The sequence below is a fragment of the Mixophyes fleayi genome, chromosome 4, assembly GCF_038048845.1.
Source record: "Mixophyes fleayi isolate aMixFle1 chromosome 4, aMixFle1.hap1, whole genome shotgun sequence".
Classification (NCBI taxonomy): Eukaryota; Metazoa; Chordata; class Amphibia; order Anura; family Limnodynastidae; genus Mixophyes; species Mixophyes fleayi.
The window spans coordinates 249,907,623-249,932,692 of record NC_134405.1 but is presented as its reverse complement, the minus strand read 5'-3'; the positions used below and the strand labels follow the sequence as shown (position 1 = coordinate 249,932,692).

The window sequence follows — 25,070 nt, the reverse complement described above, 5'->3', positions numbered from 1 at the left end:
GGGAGCAGTATAAGGCCAAGACACCCTTCAAAAACTTGCCAGAAAAGCCCATCGATCCAAGCACCTCATACATAAACAGCCAGGTTATGCGGTTAAACGCTTTTTCCAGCTTTAGAAAATGGATTTTACTGACATGAACGGAGTGAATCAGGTTGATGGTCCTCCTGGTGTTATCAGGAGCTTGTCTTCCTGGAATAAACCCTACTTGGTCAGGATGAATTAGGGAAGAGAGGAGTGGATTCAATCTAGTAACCAAGATCTTTGTTTACAGTTTTCAATCAACATTTAAGATTGTCCTGTAGCTAAAGCATTGTGTATGGTCTTTCCCGGGTTTCAGAATGACTGATTCAACCACTACTCTAGCTAACATCACAAAGACCTTACTGAAGAAAGAAGTCAAATGAGGGGTAAGAATCCCTGTAAACTTTTTATAATATTGGGCTGTAAAACCATCCACTCCAGGAGCTCGATAAGCTCTAAAGAGATGTTATGGCTGCCAGATCTCATCTGGGGTAATACCTTTGTTTAGGAGGGAAACTTGAGGTAGGGTGAGTTTGGGGAGAAGAGTGTTAGCTAGATACGACTCAAGAGTGTTTGAGGTGAGGTCGGGGATGAGAAAGCGAGATGCATAAAATTCCCTAAATTCACTGATAATTTCCTGGGGGTCATAAGTGATTTCTTCTGAATTTTATCAATTACGCCACAAGGGTGTTTCTGTAAGGCTGACAAGGCAGACTATGTTAGCTAGAAAACTTTGAGAAAAATGACACTGCAGCTTCTGCATGCGCGTAGCCACTCTGCAAGATAATATTGCGTTTAGTTGACCTTCAGAGACTCAATCTGTGTTAGTAGGGTGGGATCAGCGCGATGCTAGTGTTGGAACTAGAGAGCAGCTATGCTCTGTTGAAGGGAGGATACTTCTAGAGCAGCTCGTTTCTTAACTTGCGAGGCGGTGTTAATAAATTGACCACAAATTGTGGCTTCATGTGCTTCCCATACGACACTCTGATCGATCTCCGGCACATATTATCTTGAAAATAATTAGAAATCAACGTTTTGATATCAGTGAACGTAGTCATGTTTGACAGTAGCGAATCATCCAGACGCCATCTAAATGTATGCGGATAATGTCATAATAAATCCAAGAATGGTATATTAAAATCTTAAGCACGCAGTGTTAACTGCTGTAACATGAAAGACCATGAGTCTTGTTGGAGTTATGGGACCTGTTCAGTGAGCTAAAGAAGAACACAGTAAGAAATTGTAGTGTTTACAACAGAGTAACAACGTAACAGGACCCAACTAAAGTGTTTCACACAAGTAGTATATAGCTGTCACAGACGTTTGTTGATTTCTCTTTATCAATTTTAAACATCAAGAGCTGTAACATACATCATTCATATTAGAAAACAAAATAATAACATAAAAAGTGTAAAAAATGGCCTACTAATAATTTTTAATGGAGTTAAATGCATTGATAGGCAACAGATTTTCGTACCATCTATTCATTTTTTTTTACATGCAGCAATAATAAAGGTAAATATGTATTTTGTACACACATGCCTGTTCTCCCTTTAGTGTCTGTCTTAATGATGCTTTTCAGGATATTGACTGCTAAGTTTAACTATCCTGATGCATAGCGCATTTAACAAGATAAAGAGACCTATAATTTGCAGAAAGAACATAGACCTCATCATCATTTTGAAGAGATGGGAATTTCACATCATAACAGATGAAAATATGAATATTTTTAAACAAAAATATTAATAAACTAAAAGTCAATCAAGTGATAGAAGCTTTTAAGATCCTAAAAAATACTTTGTATTTTGTTTAATATAAATAAAACTGCTAATTATAAATTTCCTTTGCCCATTCACTGCAGTTTAGACTGCCAGTATGGTTGTTTTTGAACCAATTGACTACAAATTGCAGCATGTATGGGGCCAAAAAAACAATCAATCTCAATTAGCATGTGATCAGAATTCATCAGAAGTCTGTGTAATGGACAGTAAATACAGTTGGACAATGACGCCATCCAGACGGGCTAACAGTGCCCTGGTCAGAGAAAGTACCAAAGAGCCCAATCTTTCACATATGTACGTACATGGGCGAATTTGACAGAGATCCAGCGCCCAGCCCAACCAAATGTCAAAGCGACTTATGAGGTGATGTGCTTTGCTGTAGTCAGTAACTGAATTTACACTTTAATAGTGTATAGTTATTATTAACCTAAGAGTTATTGATGTGAACAATGCTGCTTTTCAATCATTTGCCATAATTAAAAAAAAAAAAAATTTAAATCATCAAATTATGGTGCATATGTAATGTGGTTCTCTTATATTTTCAGTTAATGAGATACTGTTTTAGCAATGTGAGCACACTGCGCCATATTATAAATCATTTGGCATCTTGCTTTTATGCATAGTGATTTTCTTGGCTGTTGACTTACAGACAGCTATATTTGCTCTTGAGAAGTTATACTTGGTGTGGAATGTTACGTGACAAACCAGGGTCAACTCAAATGAAACAATCAATCATGCTGTGGTGTTGGCAGGTGTCTGCAGCATGGCTCTGTTTAGTAAATATGAACCCTGGTGTCGCCTGCCTCTTTTAGATATGCAATTAAATACACAGAGCTATAGATGGAATATCTGACTTGCAGCAAGTTGGCCCCTAATATAGGATATAGCTCCTATGAAAATGATCCTGCACTAATCCGCGTATCTGTTACCAATAGGATGCACTTGGGATGCCTTCTATGAACAGCCCAGCATGAATATCCAGACATATTTACAGAGGACAACCCTTGTTCATATGAGCAGACACTGCTATGACCCATTATTGTACCCCCAATATCCTGAAAAAGACAGCAAAACAGGTGGCCAGTGACCAGAATTGTGTATACCAAATGTTTTGATCCCTTAACCCATGATGTACTGTAATAAGGACCACAAAACAGGACAGTAAAGCTGCCGCTTCTAATATATTTGATTCCAATTGTACAATGTAAAAAGGAACGCATACTGTGCACTGCCGCCCAACGCTATGCAAATATGTTCTTCACAATGGCAATCTCTTTTTTTTTTTTTTGGCAACTGGCAAATCATTAAAAAATAACAGGTTATGTGGGCATATTAGACAACTCAAACCAGGCCTGGTATTGGCGCTTATGGTTGAAGTGTGAAAAACAATAAACATGTGCTCAGTTAATTACATGCCCTACCAGTAAAAAGATACTGCATTTATAACTGGAATCATCTTACAATTCACAAAAATGGAGTGGATTAGCAGGGAAAAATAAAAAAAGAAAGATAAAAAAAACAAATACAAATAAGACAAAACAAAACACAAGACAGACTTCATGACAAACATGTACCCTACATCTGCTGTTCCATAGAACGGTAGTCTTCGCAAAATCACCAAAAATACATTTCAGTCACATAGGACAAGCTAGGAATACACAATGTTATCACAAGTAAAGAATAAAACACAAACTCTGAATGATTAAACTGCAGGTAAAGGGGTTGGACTGCGGAGATCATGGTTTTCTATACTATACAGTCCTCTTGTCATCACAACAATGTGAAAAGAGCAAGTGCCACAACTCATTTTACAGAATTGCAGACTTCATGGATATTCTTTTTTAGATAACCCACATAAATATATGCATGGTAATTCTGTTTTCAAACGGACATTTACAGATGCTTGGAACTGGGCAGAATGTTATAGGTCAAGAGTTATATTTACAATTGCAAGAAGTGTGTTTTTTAAATCTATCTTATTTTATGCATATTCAATGTCTTTAAGAACATAGCACACATCGTAATTTCTGTATAGGACCGGACAATTACACAGTTACCAACTATACAGATCTCCCCTCTGGATGAAGAGAAGGGCAGCTCTGAAGTTGGGGGCAGGTGGGACTTAACGACAAGACTTACGTCATATTACCCAGCCCACTGCAGTAAATTGCATTACCGACCACTATTTTGGAAGGCCTCCGAAGAGGCAACAAGTATACTTTTACAATGTCATAAAGTGCTTTGGGATCCAGGTTGTAAGGCACCGTACAATATACAACCTGGAACATTTAAAAAAAAAACATGTAAGACCTTTTTGTCTACAACTCCTACAGTAGAGTGAGCCTGTTGCCTACACACAATGGGAGCCCCCATGTCCTGGGAAGAACCACTATTCAGGTGAGGCCTCAGTCATGCGAGTAGTTTCTAGTGATTTGATAGGCTGAATAATGGTTCGTCCCACAAAAGGACCACCTCCATTGTGGGCATTCCCTAGGTACACTTTTAGATAACAAAGTCTATCTCCAGTAGATGTATTACTTACAGATATACAAATAAAATCTGCAGATATTGTAGTGAACTCTCCATAGTATTGCTAGTGATCTCTTTAATGCCCCTGCATGAAGTCTTGTCAAAATTAGGATATTGTATACCCATGTCTTTTATTTCACTCAAACATAAAAAATTTCCCAATGAACCGATGCTCCTTCAAAGTCTTCCACATGCTGTGGGAGGTGCCACAAATAAAGACAGTTCCTATTGCATCTTCCCGAGCTGGATCTTCTTCCAGGCTTCAGAGGCAGTAAAAATACAAGAGTCCAGAATCCCAGCTACAGTGAATGTTCCCCCGATGATAGCGCATACCTGCAAGAGAATAATAGTAAAGAATGTTTTGATGTAAAATGGCACATATGATATTCAAACACAAAACTAGTTACACGAAGTTACTACAAAGAAATGAACATGTTACACAAAATATCTCTATGGTAAAAGGAAAAATTGTACCTCAAGAGGATGGAAAAAACTATGAAGGGGGATACGGATCTCCCTTTTGCTGTAAAAGTGGCAAATGAAAGTCATTTGTATTCCAGTAAAAATAGGTATTTGTCTGGATGTAATTTGTGTGTTGATAGAATAGAGGGCGGTTAGGTGGCATATAAACATTGCTTGCTGCGCTTTTTCTGGATGTTAGTCAAGACATTACTGCTGAATGTATCTATTGTGTACGTTAACGGGATACCAATTGTTCCTTATTTTGGGTTCGATCTGCAAATCCCAAGAACGTGTCCCCTAACTACACAGAGCAGACAGACATTTTGTGGGCTGAACCAAACTAAAATTAAGAGCTAGTGACATTGAGGCATGCGCTACTGAATGGTTTGTCCCACACTGTGTGTAGGCAATGGCCTAACTAGCCACCTGCAAGCTGACTGGGAATTTTAAGATTTTAACATAGTCCCTTAGCTCGTGTCTCCATCTATGCACAGCAGTAATTTACTATGTGAGCAATCTGTTTACAGTACTTATTGACTTGACTTTCTCTCACAAGGAGTAATGAAATGTGTCATTTTTCTCTCTTGACTTTTCACAAATAAAACATTTAAGCGCAAAATGGCAGAACGATTACTTTCTAGAACCAAGTAATGACATTTTAATTTTAGCACCTTTCAGATGTGAGAGCACTATTTTCCACTCTGCAGACAGAACTCAACTAAAAACATATGTTTCCCAAATAAGCAATTCAGCACTTAAGAGCCCCATTAACACAATAAGTGCCTATAGCTATTTAGTGATGTCACCCAGCATCGTTCCAAAGCAGGTCCTAGATGGAAGCCTATTATCCAATTTATATACTTAGTGTCGAGATATATGTATTAGAGGAGAACATTTCAAAAGTCATTTACATTGATCCAGTAATTCTTACATCATGCCTGAGAATGTTTAAGAAAATCTGGAATATATAACTCTCTGGAAAGAAAGCGGAAGTATGTGAACATGTGGTCAAATTAATTAAGAAGTAATATTGTTCCTCTGCAACCACAATGACCCAAGTTCTGGCCGACCAAACAAAACTAATATCACTTATGGGAGTTACAATGGCTGTAGTGTCAATACTCTATTTAAAAGAGCTACATTTAACCATCGGAGGATTCAAAGTTATTTTGATTAGAGCATTTTACCAAAGGACAATTCTAGGTTGTAAAATCTTCTAAAACAAGATGTTAAACTATAACTACCTGTATGCTTTTTCCATCCTTCTGCATATACCCTTTACCATATATATTTGGTCTGTTTACAAAAACATTTCTGTTCCCTGGGGCAACAGCTGTTTCAAACCCCATGTTCGGAGATGCAAAAAATGTGGCCAGATTAATTTTGGCCCTCGTATTCTAATTTGGTGGTTGTAACGATCCTTTCTTTCACATACATGCCTGTGGAGGACAGTAGCCAGAAATAGTGGCAGCTTCGAAAAAAGAAACCTTCAGTCTGTCTTAATGCGTCTCTCTTGGGGAGGAGCAGCCAGACAATACTAAACAAGTATCCTATTTTTCAGTCTTGGCCTATGATGGGTTTAAATAATGTTTGTGTACACAAAACCTGTCTCTCCTCTGTTCAGTTTTTGACAGCTGTATGGAGGAACGATGGATGTACACAGAGATAGCATTAACCTCATAGGAGAGTTGCCAACGTGATGTACACAGCCATTTTAGCAAGGCAGAGGACATACAAAGGACAGGGGTAGAAGTAAAGCCCAGAGAACTGAACGTTTTCAGTCATCTGCTGTCATAAGGTGCACCCAAATAATTTAAATGTGACCATCCGCCTCTAATCCATTCACTATGAAATAACGGAAGAGAGAGAGATTTAAATAATGGATATGTGCCTTACTCCAAAAGTGTTTTACATGATTAGTGGTGAAACAGGTTAAGGCTATGTTTATCAAGGGAGTGATAGGGAACGCACAAATACCTACATCTATGAACAATCAGGTACTGAATACACAGAACAATCCTTATGCCAGGGCTCTCAGGAAGTTGGCTGTGGACCAAGGAATACAAGGTATGCCAAAGTAAATTAAAATCTAGTTTTTATTGTTCCATGAATAGATGAAGCTCAGTGACTCGTTTCAGCTACTAAGCATTATAATGGCAATGCAGCCGTTACTGGCGTCAGCTTCTCATGGATTATAAATGACATAAAGGCCAAAGGATTAAAGGTTCTTCTGTCATTAAATGGCCTGTAACCTCAAGGACCGGACCATGCCCCAATGATGTCACAATTTCTTAGACACTACCAGCAATGTTATTTTGAGGGCTTTTTTCCCCCTTAAATTTACATTAGTCAAATGCAACAGCTTATGGAACATGTGGGCAACACTGTACTTCTAAAGTGGTATCTTTAAACTGGTTTTACTTACATGTACTTCATATTTCACGCCATCACAAGTCATAGCTTATCAATAAAAAAAAAAAAGCACATACATAGATTATTCACAGCTTGTGAAGAATCTTCAAATTGTATACACACAGCCTTAGAGACTATCAGGATTTGAGGGAGAACAGTCTATTTTGTCCCATTTTCTGGGTAAATTCAGTATGGTTCCCATCGAAACTCCTTCTTGATCATCCTCAACTAGAATTGCCCTAACCCATCCATAGAGGCCGATATTCTGTACAGAGTCCTAGAGTGGTTCACATGTCACCAGTATATGTGACCTTCATCTGTTTGCGGTCTTTGGTGCTCAGTCTGTACTGCTGAACTTCCTAATACTTCCATTTTAAAAACACTATTTACAAAGAAGATGAATGTTTGACGAGCAAATTCAAAATGTTGTGTTTTGTTAGTTATGATGCCATAAAAATATTAGAAACTTCACTCTTATGCTAAAATAGTATATTATACTCAAACTACTGAGTGTACGCATGTAAATATATGCAATACATAAAGTTGGGAAGTAAAATGATAAAAAGCACTCACTCACTGGCCCACCTACTATGTTTTCCTGCATCATCAGCATACTTACCTGCAATTAGTGGAGCGCTGAAATGGTTTATTTTCTTTCCGATTAACAGACATGATATTTGAGATTAAACAATAGACCCTTTGTCTAACTGCTTATTTTATATGACTATGCTTCAACAAATGGAAAGGAGAATGCATTACACACATTGCCTTAACACACTGCTCACTAGTAACAACCACAAATAACAAAGACCTAAAACACGCATTATATACCAATATATCAAATATTAATACTCCGGGAAGACGAACAGCTGTATAAAAAATAAGCCCCTTTGAAATAGTGGCATTTGGACAGTACTTTGCATTCCCCATAATACAGCAATGATAGAACTATTAAAGATGTTGAAAAATTCTCTGAAAAGAAACAGTTTGATGGATTCAGAGCCTGTATGAGAAAGGTAAATAGATGGAGATTATCTGTGGTAAGGTCACTGCTGGCTTGTGGGCCATGTGAGGTGTTAATCATTAGTATGTGCCCAAGTGACGCACAGGTTCCAATACACAGACTGACTATTAGCAGTGACGTGGGACCTAAGCTGCCAGCAGAGTTGGGGAAAGATTGACTGTGTTTTAGAGAAACAGAACAGTGACTCACTATTGAAAATAACTATTTGTAGGGGTTTATAAATAAGAGAAAAAAAAAAAAGAACAGTGCTAATTCTTAATCTGGACTGACAGTGGGAAAAAATGTCTCTTCATCATCCCGAGAAATTGTAAATTTGTGACGGAGACAAATATATAACAATATATGTATTAAAGTTGCTGTTATATTTTGAGCCTTTTATACTTCCAATATATTTTTTTGGTTGTGAATTGCACCAAGTCAAGTCACCATATATAATTCAGTATTTCTGCACCGATCCAGTAGTCCTTCTCTTCTCTTCTATAATACTTAGTTTGTAGTTCTCGCCAACAGCTGTTCAACTAAAACATACACAATCCCCCTATTGTCACTACAGTATAGGGGCACAGTTTTCAAAATGTCCCTGATCACTACAACAAGTCTTTTTTTTTATTGCAGCCATAATAACAAATACATTTTTTTATATATATTTTCTTAATTTTTCCAATAAATTTGAAACGTTCGTACATTAAAACAATGTTTTATTCATGAGATGGCGATAACAGAACACAGTTATTACGACAGTACATGTACCACCGCATTACTTGCTAAATAGGATTCCCCATGCAAAGGCATGGGTAAGCCTTCGCTAGCGAAACTTAAAACTGGCAGGGTTATCGCTGGCAATAACCCCTTTTTTGTTATTGGGTGAAGTGAAAATAAACCTTATTGCCGGAGTAAACTCCCTTACAACTCCAAGCACAAGCAGTGAAGCTCAGACATTGCAAACAATACAACTGGGGTCATAGCTAGTTTTAACTTTATTAAATATACTACTTTAACCCTATAAACATACACAGAAGTTTTTCATGGCAGGACATCTACCCATATAGTTACACAATCACAAAGTTCAACCCTTTATTCTTTAAATTCTCAGTCGGTCCAGGGAAAGTGTAATCCAAGTTTTGCTTCTGATTATATATTCAATATAATACATAGATATTTCCTTTGTACTACTGCAAAGCGGAAAAAAATACTCAACGAGCATTAGGAGGGTAATAGTTTCCATAAGTATGGTTCAATCAGCATACTAATACATACTATAAACTAGGACAGAATTTATTAAAATATCACATTAATGCTACTGTTCAGTTGCTAAAAACATGTATATCAATAACTTAAACTAGTGGTTGAACAGAGATGCCTTATAGAATACACTACTGATGGGTTGATCCTACATTACAAGAAATAGTGTTCAAGATATGAAGCAGAACTCCACCCTCCTGCTAATATTTTGTCCAAGGATGATGCTCCAAACCACACTATTGGCACCAATTAAATTTAGAAGCAAAACAGCTGCCACTGAAATCCACCAGCCCACACTAAATACCAGGAGGTGCCCCAAATTTCCATAATGTCATAGGCTTGGAATACACTTATAGCACTTTATTCTATTTTAGTGTAATATTTTATTTAAGGCTAGCGCAATCATTACAGTTGACCTTTGAACAGTGCACAGAAAAAAAAAGTAGAATTTGTGTTTTAAATGATTTGCCTTTGTTTTTACAGCTATAAGTTTTGAAATCAAGATCTTATAATAATAGTGAAAGAGTTCAGCCTAAACTGAACTTCAAATTAACTAGGAATCACAGTACAGATACATTATTTAATATTGATTTCTTTAGAGGCAATGTTTAAATTTATACATAGCACAAACACTATTTTATAATTTTCTCCATTTGTGGTCTTTATTTTTACCTATGTTCCCTACTGGTTCTGCAAATACTGAGTATTTGCTAACCACTTAGCACGGTGGCTTAGTGGTTAGCACTTCTGCCTCACAGCACTGGGGTCATGAGTTCAATTCCAGACCATGGCCTTATCTGTGTGGAGTTTATATGTTCTCCCTGTGTTTGCGTGGGTTTCCTCCGGGTGCTCCGGTTTCCTCCCACACTCCAAAAACATACTGGTAGATCAATTAGCGGATATCAAAATGGACCGTAATGTCTGTGTCTGTCTGTGTGTATGTTAGGGAATTTATACTGTAAGCTCCAATGGGGCAGGGACTGACATGAGCGAGTTCTCTGTAAAGCGCTGCGGAATCAGTGGCTCTATATAAATAAATGATGATGATGATGATTACAAGCTTAGGGGCATACAAAAACCTATCCAGGGAGCCATATGCACCTCTCATTTACGACACAATTTTCTTTGCTCTGAACATATAAAGCATAGAACTCACTACCAAAAATACTAGTATTTTATTTTAATAAAGTGTGGCAACATTATGCGTAACAGTACCATCTCTTAACACCAAGATATGATCTTTTCTTGCTTACAGGTGCTATTTTTACTAGAGACAAAAGGCAGTAGGTGTCTGTTTAACATTCATGAAAGTTTAAGTAAAGATTTACCCTGTGCTTACAGACAATAAATCAGTGACAATGCTCAAGTGTATTAGTAAGCTGCTATTGATTAAGCCCATAAAACAGATGATTCGCTGTCTGTAGGTAACAAATACACTTAAAAAAGAAAATGCAGGTTTGTCGGCAAGCCTCAACCTATTCTGCTTCAACGGTACTTGAAAAGCTACTTATACATCAGGTGAACCATATCGTATTACTATTTTCAGATAGCCATCACTTTATTTTGCCAGTGACACTGAATGGAAACAAATACAAATTATTGTTTAAAAAGAAATATTCTGGTATCTACTGAAGTTAATTTCTCTTTCTAAAAACAAACATTTCCTACTTGATATTTAAAAGGCACTAAATTGGTTACAAATTAGTCTGACTATAAATTCAGTGTAGATGGTGCGATATGTGCCACGCTTTGCTTGTGTATCATGCTGATTATGTATTTAGTAGTAAAAGTGAAATTACTGTTGCTGCATCCTTGTAGGAAGCAGTTAATGCTATATAAACATGCCGTTACCTTTCACAGTTCAGTGCACAGAAACAAAGTAGTCTCTTGAATATGTAACCTACTCGGATTTTCCTCTCACATCAAAGATGAAATATATATAGCAGTATTATCAGGTCTTTGTAACTCACCCAGCAATCTGCTTCCTCACATGATACAAGGCCTGATTGGCTACAGATCACTGAGCAAGAGATGGAAAGAGTGGCTCATACACATTGTGTGATATGTGAATCAGGACACTCATTTAGTCTAATTTTGAGGTATGCTCAAGGCCATCTTTTTTTTTTTTTTTTACGCGTTCCCTGCTGCAATAATGAGATCAGTTCTCTAAATGATTATGGGAAGATAAACCATATCTGGGCCATCATCGCAGCGGCTTTATAAATCCAGATGTTTGGTAAATCAGAGCCCTAATGCTTGTGCCAAAACTGAAGCGCTGATTGCAGAGCTGTAGCTTCTCTACATTTGCAATATCCATTTAAACATCATATTGTAATAAATAGATGTTCTAATATAACTTGATACATGTATTGTATTAAAATACTCTAACTTTATCCCCTTACTGTTCTATGTAATGTAATATGACAAATATATTGGATGAAATCATCACACATTAACACAGCTGCTTCATAGAGTCTGCATATGGTGATCTTTGAGAATAAATATCAAAACTTAATTTTTTTTCTTTGCAGAATATGCAAATGTTGTATACTTTAGGTCCAATGACCGTCCCGTCATGTCTTGTGCATCGTACATCTGTAATTTTAGTAAATAAATGCATATGTGTGGGTACACGGTTGTTCACAACAGAATCAAAAGCGCAGATGCTCCTATTAGAAGTGACTCAAAAACACCCTGGGTGAGAGCTTGAAATCCGTGCACACAATGGATGTGTGAGAATAAGCAATCACATCAGTTCTCAGACCCAGACCACAGATACAGAGTGTCCAGCACTGACCAGGGGCCAAGGCAAGCCACAGCCAGATGAGGCGATATGGAGACATGAGGATATGAGGCGGAAAAGATAAAAACTGTAACCTTATGTGTCATCATTAACACTGTATTATCTGTACTCCATTGCACCCCTTGTTCTGTATACTTCAAAAAGTGGCACTGGCAGACAAAAATAGGTAAAAAGGACAACTATCACAAAACTGGAAAACTAAAAGCAGCTCTATTACAGCTAAATAAGAGGATTTATGTACTTACGTTAAATCCGTTTCTCTGATTCCATCTGGGGGACACTGCTTACCATGGGTTGTGGAGGGGAGCACGGGAGTTGGCACCTAGCTAGTTAATGTTTAGCACTGCTGACAGACCCCTCCCCTCTACAATACTCCGCCTCTTCCTCCTCAATTAATTTAAAAAGCCCCAAAGGAGATAGGACAATCAACCAAGAGCATACAGAGGAAAGGCAGAAGGGAGGGATCGCAGTGTCCCCCAGACGGAATCAGAGAAACGGATTTAACGTAAGTACATAAATCCTCTTTTCTCCTTCATCCGGTCTGGGGGACACTGCTTACCATGGGGACGTTCTAAAGCAGCCCCCTAAGGGTGGGACTGCTCTGAAAGCCCCGCTCGTAGAGCACTACGAGCGAAATTTGCATCCGCGGATGCGAATACATTAAATTGATAGAATTTGGTAAATATGTGGACAGAAGACCAGGTCGCTGCCCTGCAAAGCTGGTCAGCAGAAGCCCCATTCCTTGCTGCCCATGATGCCCCTACCGATCTGGTGGAATGGGCCGTAAGTCTCTCTGGCACATGCAGGTTAGCTCTCATGTAAGCCTGCTTAATAGTTGCCGTAATCCATCTTGCAATGGACTGTTTAGAGGCTGGCCAGCCTCTTTTATTAGAACCATAGAGAACAAACAGGAAATCAGTTTGTCTAATATGAGATGTTCTTTTGACATAAATACGGAGAGCCCTAACCACATCTAACTTTTCTTTAGACTGCAGATTAGACTGAGAAGTAGATGAAAAAAACGGAACTACAATTTCCTGGTTCAAATGGAAGGAGGACACTACTTTTGGAACAAAGGAGGGGAGTGTTCTCAAAACCGCTCTGTCCTCATGAAAAACCAGATATGGTTTCCGGCAAGACAGAGCTCCCAATTCCGATACCCTACGTGCCGATGCAATTGCCAAAAGAAAAACAACCTTCCAGGTCAAACACCTAAAATCTGCCTCAAGTAAAGGCTCAAAAGGAGGCCCTTTAAGCATATCCAGTACCAGGTTAAAATCCCATGGTGCGTTAAGTGGAACGTAGGGAGGTTGAATATGTAAGACTCCCTGAAGAAAAGTCTTGATATCTGGCAACTCTGCTAATTTCAGGTGAAAAAAGACTGATAGTGCCGATACCTGAACTTTTAGCCCATCCTGAAGAAAAGCCAATAAGCGAGGAGGACGAAAGGAAGACGTGTGACATGTCCTATTTTCACACCATCTGATATAGGCTCTCCAAATCCGATGATAGATGCGAGCCAAAACTGGCTTACGAGCTTGCATCATAGTGTTCACTACACTGGAGGAAAAACCACTAGCCCTCCAGAGGCTGGCTTCAACAGCCATGCCGTTAAACTGAGCTGAGGAAATTCTGGTGTCAGAAGGGACCTTGAAGAAGAAGGTCGTCTCGAGACGGAAGACGAAATCCTTGTTCTACCGCCAACAAGACTATGTCCGCGTACCACACTCGGCCTGGCCATGAGGGAGCTATTAAAATTACCGGAAGAACCCCTTTAGCCTTACTCGTCTGAGCACGCGAGGAAGCATGGGAATCGGAGGAAACAGGTATCCTAACCTGAATTCCCCTGACATCGTCATTATGTCCACTGCCACCGCTAAGGGGTCTCTTGCCCTTGCGCAAAACCTGTGAACTTTCCTGTTGTGTCTGGAGGCCATGAGATCTATATCCGGAAGACCCCACCTCTGAACTAGAGACTGAAATACTTCCGGATGGAGTGACCACTCCCCCGGCATCACTTGATTTAGACTTTGATAGTCGGTCTCCCAATTATTTATTCCTGGAATGAATACTGCCGAAATTGCTGGAACATACTGTTCTGCCCAAACAAAAATCTGAGCTGCCTGTTGACATATGCCACAGCCGTGGCATTGTTGGACTGAACTCTGACAGGGTGGCCCTGAAGGAGGGACTGGGCCCCCCGAAGGGCTAAAAGAATCGCCTTCAACACGTTTATTTATAAGGCTGATTCCTGAACCGACCAAAGCCCCTGGAGCCGGAGGTGCAAGACTACCGCCCCCCAACCTCTCAGGCTGGCATCGTGGCTATGATCCATGACCATGGAGCGAAAGACCTGCCCACCGACATGTGATCCTGATTCAGCCACCACTGGAGTGATTCTCTAGCCCCCGGGGACAGCGAGATCCTCTGGAGATTCACGTGTATGTGGGATCCTGACCATTTCTGTAACAGGTCCCACTAGAAACATCGAGAATGAGCCCGACCGAAGGGGATTGTTTAGAAGGAGGCCACCTTCTTCCATCTTCCCAAGCAGCCGCATGCACAAATGAATTGAGGGATTGGGAGAGGACAAGACCTGAGATGTTACAGTCCGGATTGAACTGATCTTCTCCATAGGCAGGAACACCTTCTGCCGACTGGTATCCATGATAAGCCCCAGGAAGACCATGCGTTGACACGGAACCATCTGGGATTTCTTTAAGTTTATCAACCACCCATGGCTCTCGAGGATCGCTATGGTGAGTGATAAGTGTTGACGTAAGAAAATCTCTGAGGAGGATTTGATGAGCAGATCGTCCCAATAAGGTACGACCTGAACTCCCTTTAAGTGAAGACACGCTGCCATGACCGACATGATCTTCGTGAAGACCCTCGGAGCTGTGGAGAGGCCGAAGGGAAGGGCCCGAAACTGATAGTGAGAGGACCCCACTGTTAACCCTAGGAGAGACTGATGGTTGCTCCAAATGGGAAGGTGGAGGTATTCATCCTTTATATCTATGGAAGCCATAAACTGATCCTTCTCTAAGCCGTTTATTACCGACCTCAGGGATTCCATCCGAAATCTGTCCACCCGTAAGTGCACATTGAGGTTCTTTAGGTTTAAAATAGGTCGAAAGGACCCGTCCGGCTTCTTGACCAGAAACAGATTTGAATAAAACCCTTGTCCCTTCTGGTGGTCTGGGACCCTGCAGATGACTCTTTGCGAAAGAAGAGAGGTGACACAGGCCTGTATCGCCTGTCTTCTTGTTGGATCTCGGGGTAGTGGGGTTACAAAGAAACTATGTGGTACCGGACCCAGCAGGTCTATCATGTACCCCCTTGATATAATGCCCCGAATCCAAGGGTCTTGGGACGACGCTGCCCATTGTTCCCAAAACAGCGACAGACGTCCCCCCACTGGCGCCACCTCCGGCGGGGTAGAGTGGTCGTCAGGACGCAGGCTTTTCCTGTGTCTTGGAGGCCTGGTGCCTAGCTGCAAATGAGGATCTACCCCTGACAGAGGAGCCTCGAGCATTCGGTTGTCTACCTCTAAATGACGGACCTCTAGGCAAGGAGCTCCCCCTAAAGGGCTGACGAAAAGAGCTGACCCGAGGAGTCCGGCCCCTACTTGAGAATACCGGCAAAGAAGTGCTTTTGCTCCCTGTTGCCTGGGAAATCATAGTATCCAATTCCGGGCCGAACAAACCTGCTGCTGAAAAAGGAATGGTTTCAACTGACTTTTTTGATTCCGAATCTCCTTCCCAGGATTTCAGCCATAACGTTCTTCTTGCTGAAATGGATGCAGCCTGAATAGAGGAGGACAGAGACGCTGTGTTCTGGGCCGCCTCGTAAAGGTACCCCGATGCCTCTTTCAAATGCAAAGCCAGGGGAAGTAAATCAGAGTCCTGTAAGGCCTCTGCCAGTTGGTCTGCCCATGCTTCCATGGCTCTAGCAACCCAAGCTGAAGCAAATGTGGGTCTAAAAGGAAGAACCCGCAGCCATAAATATAGATTTCAGCTGGGATTCCACTCTGCGATCATTGGCATCCTGCAGAGTTGCTGAACCTGGGACTGGTAGTAAAGTGTGTCTGGCCAAACGGGCTACTGGAATATCCACCTTAGGAATACTCTCCCAGCGAGCCACGTCTTCCTCCTGCAATGCATACAGGGAAGAGAACCTTCTGGGAACAGAGAACCTTCTATCAGGCTGCTTCCAGGCTCCCTCTGCAATATCTTGGAGTTCTACAGAAGGGGAAAACGGATAGCCTTCCTTTTGGCCTTCTTAAAGAGACTTCTGTCTCTAGGAGTAGGATCCTCCGGTTCTGGGAGGTCCAACGCCTGTCTCACCGCTAAAACCAAATCATCAATAAATTGGCTTTTAGTGTTTTCTTCCTGTTCCAAAGGCTAAACCTGGTCAGGATCAGAATTTATTTCCCCCTCCTCCTCTGAAACCCCTTCAGAGTCTGAAATGACCATAAGGGTATTAGCGGATCTAGGCCGCTTTCTTTTAGCAGGCGGAATGTTTGGGGATTCAAGTAACTGGTTTAGTTTATCCAAACCCTTTATAAATGCTGCGGACCATGCCGGTTCTGTGGGAACAGGGGCCTGGTCCGTAAAGCAACGAGGAAGGTCCTGGTACAGACGTTTCAGTAGAAACCGTGGCAGCAGGGAGCCCCACAGGAGTAATAACATTATTAGTCACAGACGCTGCCACACTAGACCACAATTTATTAGATTGGGAGACCATCTGTGCCAAAGAGGAAATGGACTGTGTCAGGGAAGCTACCCAGGCCTTCTCCTCCGTCAGTGGGGCTGGAATATGTTGGGTTTGCGCAGGGGGGACCCCTGCTTACCAGACAGAGCAGAGCGCCAACGGGTCTTTCTGCCCACAAGGTAATTTTACATTACATCTTGAACATGTGAAATACTTTGCAATAGGACCCTTTCCTTTATCTGTCATTTTTATAAAGGAAGGCACACCAAACACACAGACTTAAATTAAAAGATTTAGCTGTTATAGAACGAGAGGGAGAGAGACACTGTAGAGAGAATAGTGTGAGAAACAAGTAATCAACTAATCTTACATAAAAGTTGTACTTGTAATATGTTAAAACACAATATAATATCTTGGCAAGTAGAAGAACTACAAATAACCTCTACTAGCCCACTTTGTATTCAGCAAAAAACAGTAAAAATTGTGTTTAAAAAGGGTCAGATACTTAGCCCATAGGCCAAACAGGGGAGAAGTTCGTCAGCAGTATTCTGGTGCCTGCTCCCTCTGATCTTTGTCCTTTTCCCGGGCTTCTGCTTGGCGCCAGACCGGGCTAGTCCACTTCTCTCTGGAGAGCGGGGGAGCTCCCCGCCCCTCTGATATGCTGTCTCTCTGTTTTACAGCTCCGATGCATTTGTAAAAAAAAAAATAAAAAAAAAAAAAAAAAAATGGTTTGCAGCAGAGAAGTGGAGACCTCAAGTTGAGGTCTCCGTAGCGGTTTGCACCCCAAAGCCCCCTCCTATAATGAGGGGGATCTTGGTTTTGCCTCCTTCGTGTCCTCGGTCCTCCGCGGATCCAAGATGGCCACCCGCATTGTGATCTCCGATAACCGGCGCTCTATGCCTGCAGTGGCAGCGCCGGTTATCGGGGAGGCTCCAGGAGTGACAGCGGTTTGTAGAGACCGCTTGTCACTCGCTATTCAGACACCCTATGTTTCTTTCTCTGTCAGGGAGAGCCTCTGGCTCTCATCTGACAGTGTAGTGCCTGCGCTGCTATGCTGGGAGTGTGTTCTCTATAATAGAACACACTCCCAGGTCTGTCACCAAAAGGAGAAAAAGTAATAAATTAAAATTAAAAGAAAAAGTAAAATAACAGCAGTTAGATAAAACTTGCCCAACTCCATGGGCACCTAAAAAAACCTGAGGAGGAAGAGGCGGGGGGATTGTAGAGGGGAGGGGTCTGTCAGCAGTGCGAAAGTTAACTAGCTAGGTGCCAACTCCCGTGCTCCCCTCCACAACCCATGGTAAGCAGTGTCCCCCAGACCGGATGAAAGAGAAATATATTTTTTCAATAAGGTAATTAATAATGATCTTTCCTTTTGAAATATTAACACAAGACCAGCATTACGAAAATTATCATTAGGATTTTCAATGTTGCCGTAGTTGTCTTTTAAAAGTGAACAAAAAAAGCATTTTCACCTAATTACCAGATTATCTCTGTACACAATTTATGGTGAAGCAATATTTTCTTTGTTAACCATGAACTATAACTATTTGTTTCTCTTGAACTTGCAGTGTAAATAAATTGCAGCACTGTCTAAACAGACAATATTAAACATATCAACCAATACAACAAAATGTACATAAAATAATTCCACCTTTGTAGATCCCCAGCAAGTTAGTTACTCGGTAGGAGAAAAGGCATTAGTATAGAAATACTAAAAATAGCACGTCAACCTCTTTTTATACAAGCTGACAACCAGTGACCCCAAAATAGATTCTGGGACCCTGACTTACAAGCTGCACTCTGTATATAGAAATGCAGTGAAATAACATACTCAGCTGAAATCTGTATGTCAAGAACAGTAAAGAAAACAGCGCTGGCTTGAGGACCACTCTGGGGACACATAAGGATAGAACCTTATTTGCAGATGTTCTGAAATGTTACAGACTATTGTATAATGTTCAAAAAAGTTTACTATCCTTGATACTGCGGATACTACAACAGTTTATCCAAATAAATAAATCAGACATCACAATAGGTTAGGTAAATATTCACAAAAGGTAACATGAAAATCCAAACTATTTAACTTTATGGCATCCTAGTAAAATGTGAGTACCAAGAAGTTTGACCTCTATAATTATATCATAATTCTTCAAATTATATGTAAATCACCAGCTTAAATGTCCTCATTTCTCACAATTAACAGCAACACAACGGTGGGGCACAGCAGAGCACACAGCATTTGGTGCATTGCATTTTTTAAATTTCTAAAAGCCAATTATATCTCTCCTATCACGGAGCGGCATGTCTAACAGAGCCTGAGAACCCTTCTGTTTTGTGTGTGGTTGTCTTTGTTTCCCCCGTCCTTTTAACAGAGAGTTACAAAAGATTCTTCCCCATATACAAAAGAGAAGTTCCTTGATCGCCTGTTTATAACCCCCCTTCCCTCTTGCCCCTCAGCTCTCCTCATTGACTGGGAAACGTGTGAATAGTGGATATGCTGCTGGTCTCGTGGACTGAACAAGAGATTGTGAATGAGACAGCAGTCTGAACAGCAGGTGCTTCTCTACAACCCCCACCATCTGATCACCCAGCTTTAGTAATCCACACACACCATCTGTTGGGTGGAGGAGCAGTGTCCGCTCTCTGAGAGACAGTTCTCATACTAAAGACAAAGTGGATCATTGGCAGATGGAGCTTAGATGATCAGAAGAGGGGAGGACACCTTACTACATGATGGTGGCTATTAACTACACACTGACTGACTTTGTTTACTTTGTGTCTTATTGTAGCCACATCCCATTTTACAGACACATGGAAAGCAACATACTTAAAAGGATTGCCAGATCACTGCAGTAGGTTTACTGTACAAACAGCAACTACCCAAAAGTTACTAGATACAAGATTTTTTTCACTCTGCCAACAGTTGTATGGCCATATGTGGAGGGGAAATAAATCAGCACAGATTTGAAAGCAAGAAAAACCTAGAAGGGCGATTTTAACATTGTTGACCTCAATTTTAAAAAGGTCTGCTGCTTGGCATTGACCTCTAATGTCAGTGTTTGTTTTCTGAAAGTAAAGTTGTGTAATTTTAGTAGGACTTATATTGTGGTACAAGATCTCTGACAATAGTAATAGTAATAATTATTGATCCATGCATCCCATTCAGTGGACCATTGAGTGTAACCATGGTTACACATTGACTTTGTGTAACCATGTTTTAGACAGGTCTGTAAGAACAAGCAAGCCAATTGTCAAAGGGATCAATGATCTACTTTCCGACTTACATACTTTTACATTTGTTACCTTAGACTCTTCTACACATTGGCTTCATAATCAGATGATTCAATAATCAATTGGACCCCTTCTCTAGAGTCTAAATGTAGTGTACAAGTTTCTCTAGTCCAACCCTACTCCTTACCTCCCTTGCACCTTAACTGTGAGCTTAGCACAGCAGCCGACCCCTACCCCGAACTACAAGCCCCCCACACTAATCTTAAATATCCCCCGAATCCATGCACAAGTCTAACACCCACTCCCCTGTCTAACAAACCTATTCATGTCCCACTGCTATCTAAGCATAAACCCCCCACTGTCAGCAATGAAAGTACAAAGCGTAGGAGTCTTGTTGCTGTCAAGTGTGCCGGTGGTTTATATAAATGTATCTTCTTCCCCAAATTATTCAAGCATAATGAGGTTTTATTATTATCAACCTCATTTTGCTACAGGGACCCGCTGTGCATATACAACAAGTGCTTTCTTAAGGATCCTGTAGCGTGGGTGGAGTAAGTGCTGCTTTAATGACAGAATGAAGTAAGCGCAAACCTTCTATAGCTTTAGTTTTACTTATTAACTCTTGTTTTTTCCATTAGTTGGCATGGTAGAGAAGCTGAAATCATAAAATTCCTATTTCAGGAACAGTGCTCCATGACGCAATTACAGGAATCTTTATTTCCTGAAATAACATTACTGGGATCTGACCCAACCAAAAGGGTTCTAATGGTTCCAACTACTACGTTCATACACTTAAAATAAAATATGGCATGTTGAAAAAACATTGGCTCCATCAGTATGCCCACTTTTTTTTAGTTATTTTGTGTATATTATCTAGGTCTGTAATACACAGCCTCACAACCCTACAAACAAATTGGTTAATAAAAAAAAACTAAAAACAGTATTATGCCACAAAGCAGGCGGCTCGCAGGCTTTCTTCAAAGTAATTATAAATAAAAAGATACAATTTTTTTTCTTCTATCTCTTGGGCGGGGTACTATAGGGCGGTTAAGAAAAAGCAGACAACACTTACCTTGTCAACACAAAGCGGTCACTCCCGACAGACTGGCAATTCCCACTGTTTGAGAAAGTGAGCTCCAACAATTGCGACCAATCAACATATCGGTACCACAGATGGACGTCATTTTCAAGGGCAACACCAATACTCCTGCTGTTTAGGGGGTAATGCCAGGAGGCGCCAGCTGTACAATTTTTTTTTTTTTTTTTTTACAAAGGCTTGTACGTTGTACAGCCAATGCTTCCTTGCATTACCCCTTAACAGCAGGAATAATAGTGTCGCCCTTGAACGTAACGTCCATCTGTGGTGCCAGGATGTTTATTGGTCGCAATTGCTGAAGGTTACTTTGTCAAACAGTTGGAATTAGCAGTATGTCGGCAATGACAGCTACATGGTGACCATGTCAGGGTAAGTGTTGTCGGGTTTTCTTACTCGTTGAAATGACCACCACCGAGATCGAGTATGAAGTACTCACACACATTGTGATTTTTCTGACCAATAAGGTTGTTTTAGATCAAACTGTCCATAAACTGCAGTATGTATTTGTCCGAAAAAATTTCCAAGTTGGATTAACATATGATGGGGATAGTGCAGATGTTGCCTAGGATGGCAGCTAACTATGTTAACTGTACCCTGTATGATTTAGTGCATTGGATCTCAAACTTTCTCAGTTTGAGGCACCCTTAGTGTTCTCCATAATTTTTTCAGGGCACCCCTAAGCCGAAATAATTAACATGTAGTTAACCGCCATGCTTACCACAGTCCCTGGCCAGGACACCTCTGTTAGAACGCCAAGGCACCCCAGGGAGTCGTGGCGCAGTTTGGGAACCACTGATCTAGTGATTTGACCTGAGCGGTTGGGCAAGCCCTGGTACGGTGCACCTGGAGGCCAAGTGAGTGAACAAGGTAATGCGCTAAGACTCAATTGCTATTCAATGCTTTTGCAGACACACAGTTGCGCTGTTGCCACTACAATTATGGACCAAAGAACTATTTAATGGCCAAGTGTATCTTCTGCATTTATACCAGTAGAAATGCATCCGCTTTTATTTTTAAACTGAAAACCGAAGAAACTTTCAAAAATATGTCTTGAGCAATGCCTAATTAGCCTTCCTGTAATTCGTGGCTTGGTAGGCGACCACTACTCACCGTGGTTATAAAACGATACATGGGTTGCCGCCTCTCTGTGTATTTCACTGTGATGGGGCTGAGATCATACCGAAACCAGATGGCAGGGATAATTCGTCCTGTGTGGCTGTATGCTACATATTCCTAAACGATTAATAGAAAGTCCATTTTAAAAAGGGTTGAAATCAATTACAGTCAAACAAAAAAGTCTTGCTATAGCTTAGAATTCCTCTGCACAAATGCTCCAAAAATCACTGATATGGAGGATCAATACCTTTTATAGGTGGACTAAAGGAGAAAACGATAAGTCATCTTATATTAAGAAGGCAACAGAAGGTATAGAAATGAATGCAGTCTTACTGCTATTAGTTATTATGTAAATAATAGAGGCCTTCTATGGTTATCTGAGGATTACATTACTCTTCAATTATGTAACTCTTTTGGAATTCTTTATTTTCGTTAAGAAGTCTGCCTTTCAGTCTCAGGCCTGCTGGCAACAACCTTCTTCTGTACAATTTAATAAATCTGACATCATGCTTCTAGATCACACATTTCCTGTTGCCAACCCCGCTGCCAGCTTTCATTCTGCAGACAGGCTTACCTTATTAGCGACGGTGTACTGGTATGAAAATCTCTGCTTGCCACTCAAGTCTTCGTATACTGTAGGTACTATCTTTAAGATGTAGTCATGGGAGGCCAGAGCTGCATAAGTAAGAAAGGCCAGTGAACACAAATAAAAGCCAGCACATACATCTGTGCATGTATCATGTGCATTACACTGATGAGCACCCTCTGTATTACACAAGTGATGAACACTATTCATTGAAAATAAACACATTACAACATGAAATATACAAGGAATCTGCATGAATGTCATGTTAGAAAAATATCAAGTATAAATTCTTAGCACCAAGTGGTTCTTCTGAATGGAATGAAACATTGAGGTTTATATATGAACACTGCTCACAAGTGAAAATGGGAACTAAAATAACAGCAGCCAATCAGACATTTGCTTTCATTGACTAACTGCACTACACAGATACATACTAACTGCAGATTGGTTAGTATGGTGTAAAGCAGACTTGGACCTTTGAACAAATGTTCATAAATAACCCTCAGGGTGCCTTAAAACAGGGGAACAAAATACAAACAATAATAAAGAAAGGATCTATATGGACTGGGTGTTGTAGCACTGCCGCTCACAATCCAAAGAAATTGGAAAATGTGCATAAGTTGTGTTTTACAGTGATCTGGCCATGAGACAATCCGGAGACACTTTCTTCAGCTCACATCCAGATGTATGTCACATTATCAGTCCAGGACATTCTGCTCTGTTAACGAATAAGCCGAAAACATAGAAGGGTGTGACTATTTAAAAGAACTATTTGCATTTCTGCTTTTCTTTGACCTCAAATGTGATTGGATCCCCAAAGAGAAAAGCACTGGTTTTGCTGCTATACAAAGCACTATTGCTATATAATGGCCATATTATGAGCATGATACTTCTAGCATATGACCTAGGACGGGTGCAGTAGTGAATTAGTGACTAGTGCCCCCCAGATCTTCTAAAGAACACAATCTTGTTGTATTAAGGACCAGTACTGTGAAAGGCTGTCTTTAGGATCCTGGCAACAGCAGAGGGATAAGTAGAATATAAAATTCAGAAGATTTAACAATTAACATGTTCACCAAGATTATTCCCTTCCCTTTGCCACTGGGAGATGGTATGTTAGAATACTGGTCATGAGAGACCAACATGACTTGTAGCCAGTATCATTATAAAGACTTTTAAAGCAAAGCTGCGGATTATTTCAAATCAACCAAACAAGTGCATTGATTAAAGCAGCAGAAAATGAGTCTGGTAATTCAACACACTTTATGTTTAATGTCCTCTCTTGTGGTCATTACACCAAATTCCCTCAGAGCGTCAGAGGTCCTCCACTTTATGTCACTGGATTATCGGCATCTACATGCTTCCCATGTGTTGAGAGGAGGAGTTCATATCAGTCATCCTCTTATAGGCAGCAATCAGCAGATAAACATGGACGCTCTGTCTATAATCCATATTCTGAACTGAAGCTTAATACCATGTGGGTGAGGCAGCACAACAATAATCCTAAACACGATAGTCAAACGACAGCAGAATGCTTAAAGCAGAAGGTCTGGGGTTGTAGAATTGTTTTTAACCCTACCGAAATGCTGACACAACCTAAAGAGAGCAGTTTTGTAAAGAGGAACTGGCCAAAACACATCCAAGCCTATGTGAAGGATTGACTGACAGGTACAGGAATTACTGCTACACCACTTACTAAATCTAAAGATTCACATATATTTTTCAACATTGAATGTTGTATCCAGGTGTTCAATAAAGATATTAACAAGTTATATGTATGCACTTTATACAAGTTTCCTGCGTCAATTCTATTGGAGCCTTACAACACCCTGTCCTGCTGGGGTAAACCACAACTTTATATGTCCCTACTTATATCATGACACTGCCTGTCACATGTAATAATTACATAATCTCCTGAAATGTTCTGTGCTGCTGTAAGCATTCTGATTGGCTACAGGTTTTTCAATCCCTGCCCATTTAAAAACTGGAACACTCAGATAATAACAAAAAGGTGCTCAGGCTGTAGTCAAAAGCACCTTAAAAACTGCATT

General features: G+C 40.5%; 1 protein-coding gene across 1 annotated transcript in view; it reads right to left on the bottom strand.

Moving 5' to 3' along the window:
* Positions 1 to 1,430: 1,430 nt before the first annotated feature.
* The window catches only part of ERGIC1 (endoplasmic reticulum-golgi intermediate compartment 1), a 69,890-nt gene continuing 46,250 nt past the window's right edge, over positions 1,431 to 25,070 (bottom strand). Inside the window, exons 8-10 of the mRNA XM_075209631.1 lie at positions 23,008 to 23,108; positions 22,428 to 22,550; positions 1,431 to 4,664 (exon numbers count right to left, since the gene is read on the bottom strand). Of these exons, the coding sequence (XP_075065732.1) occupies positions 4,557 to 4,664; positions 22,428 to 22,550; positions 23,008 to 23,108 (332 nt within the window). The 3' untranslated portion in view covers positions 1,431 to 4,556. The remainder of the gene's footprint in view (positions 4,665 to 22,427; positions 22,551 to 23,007; positions 23,109 to 25,070) is intronic.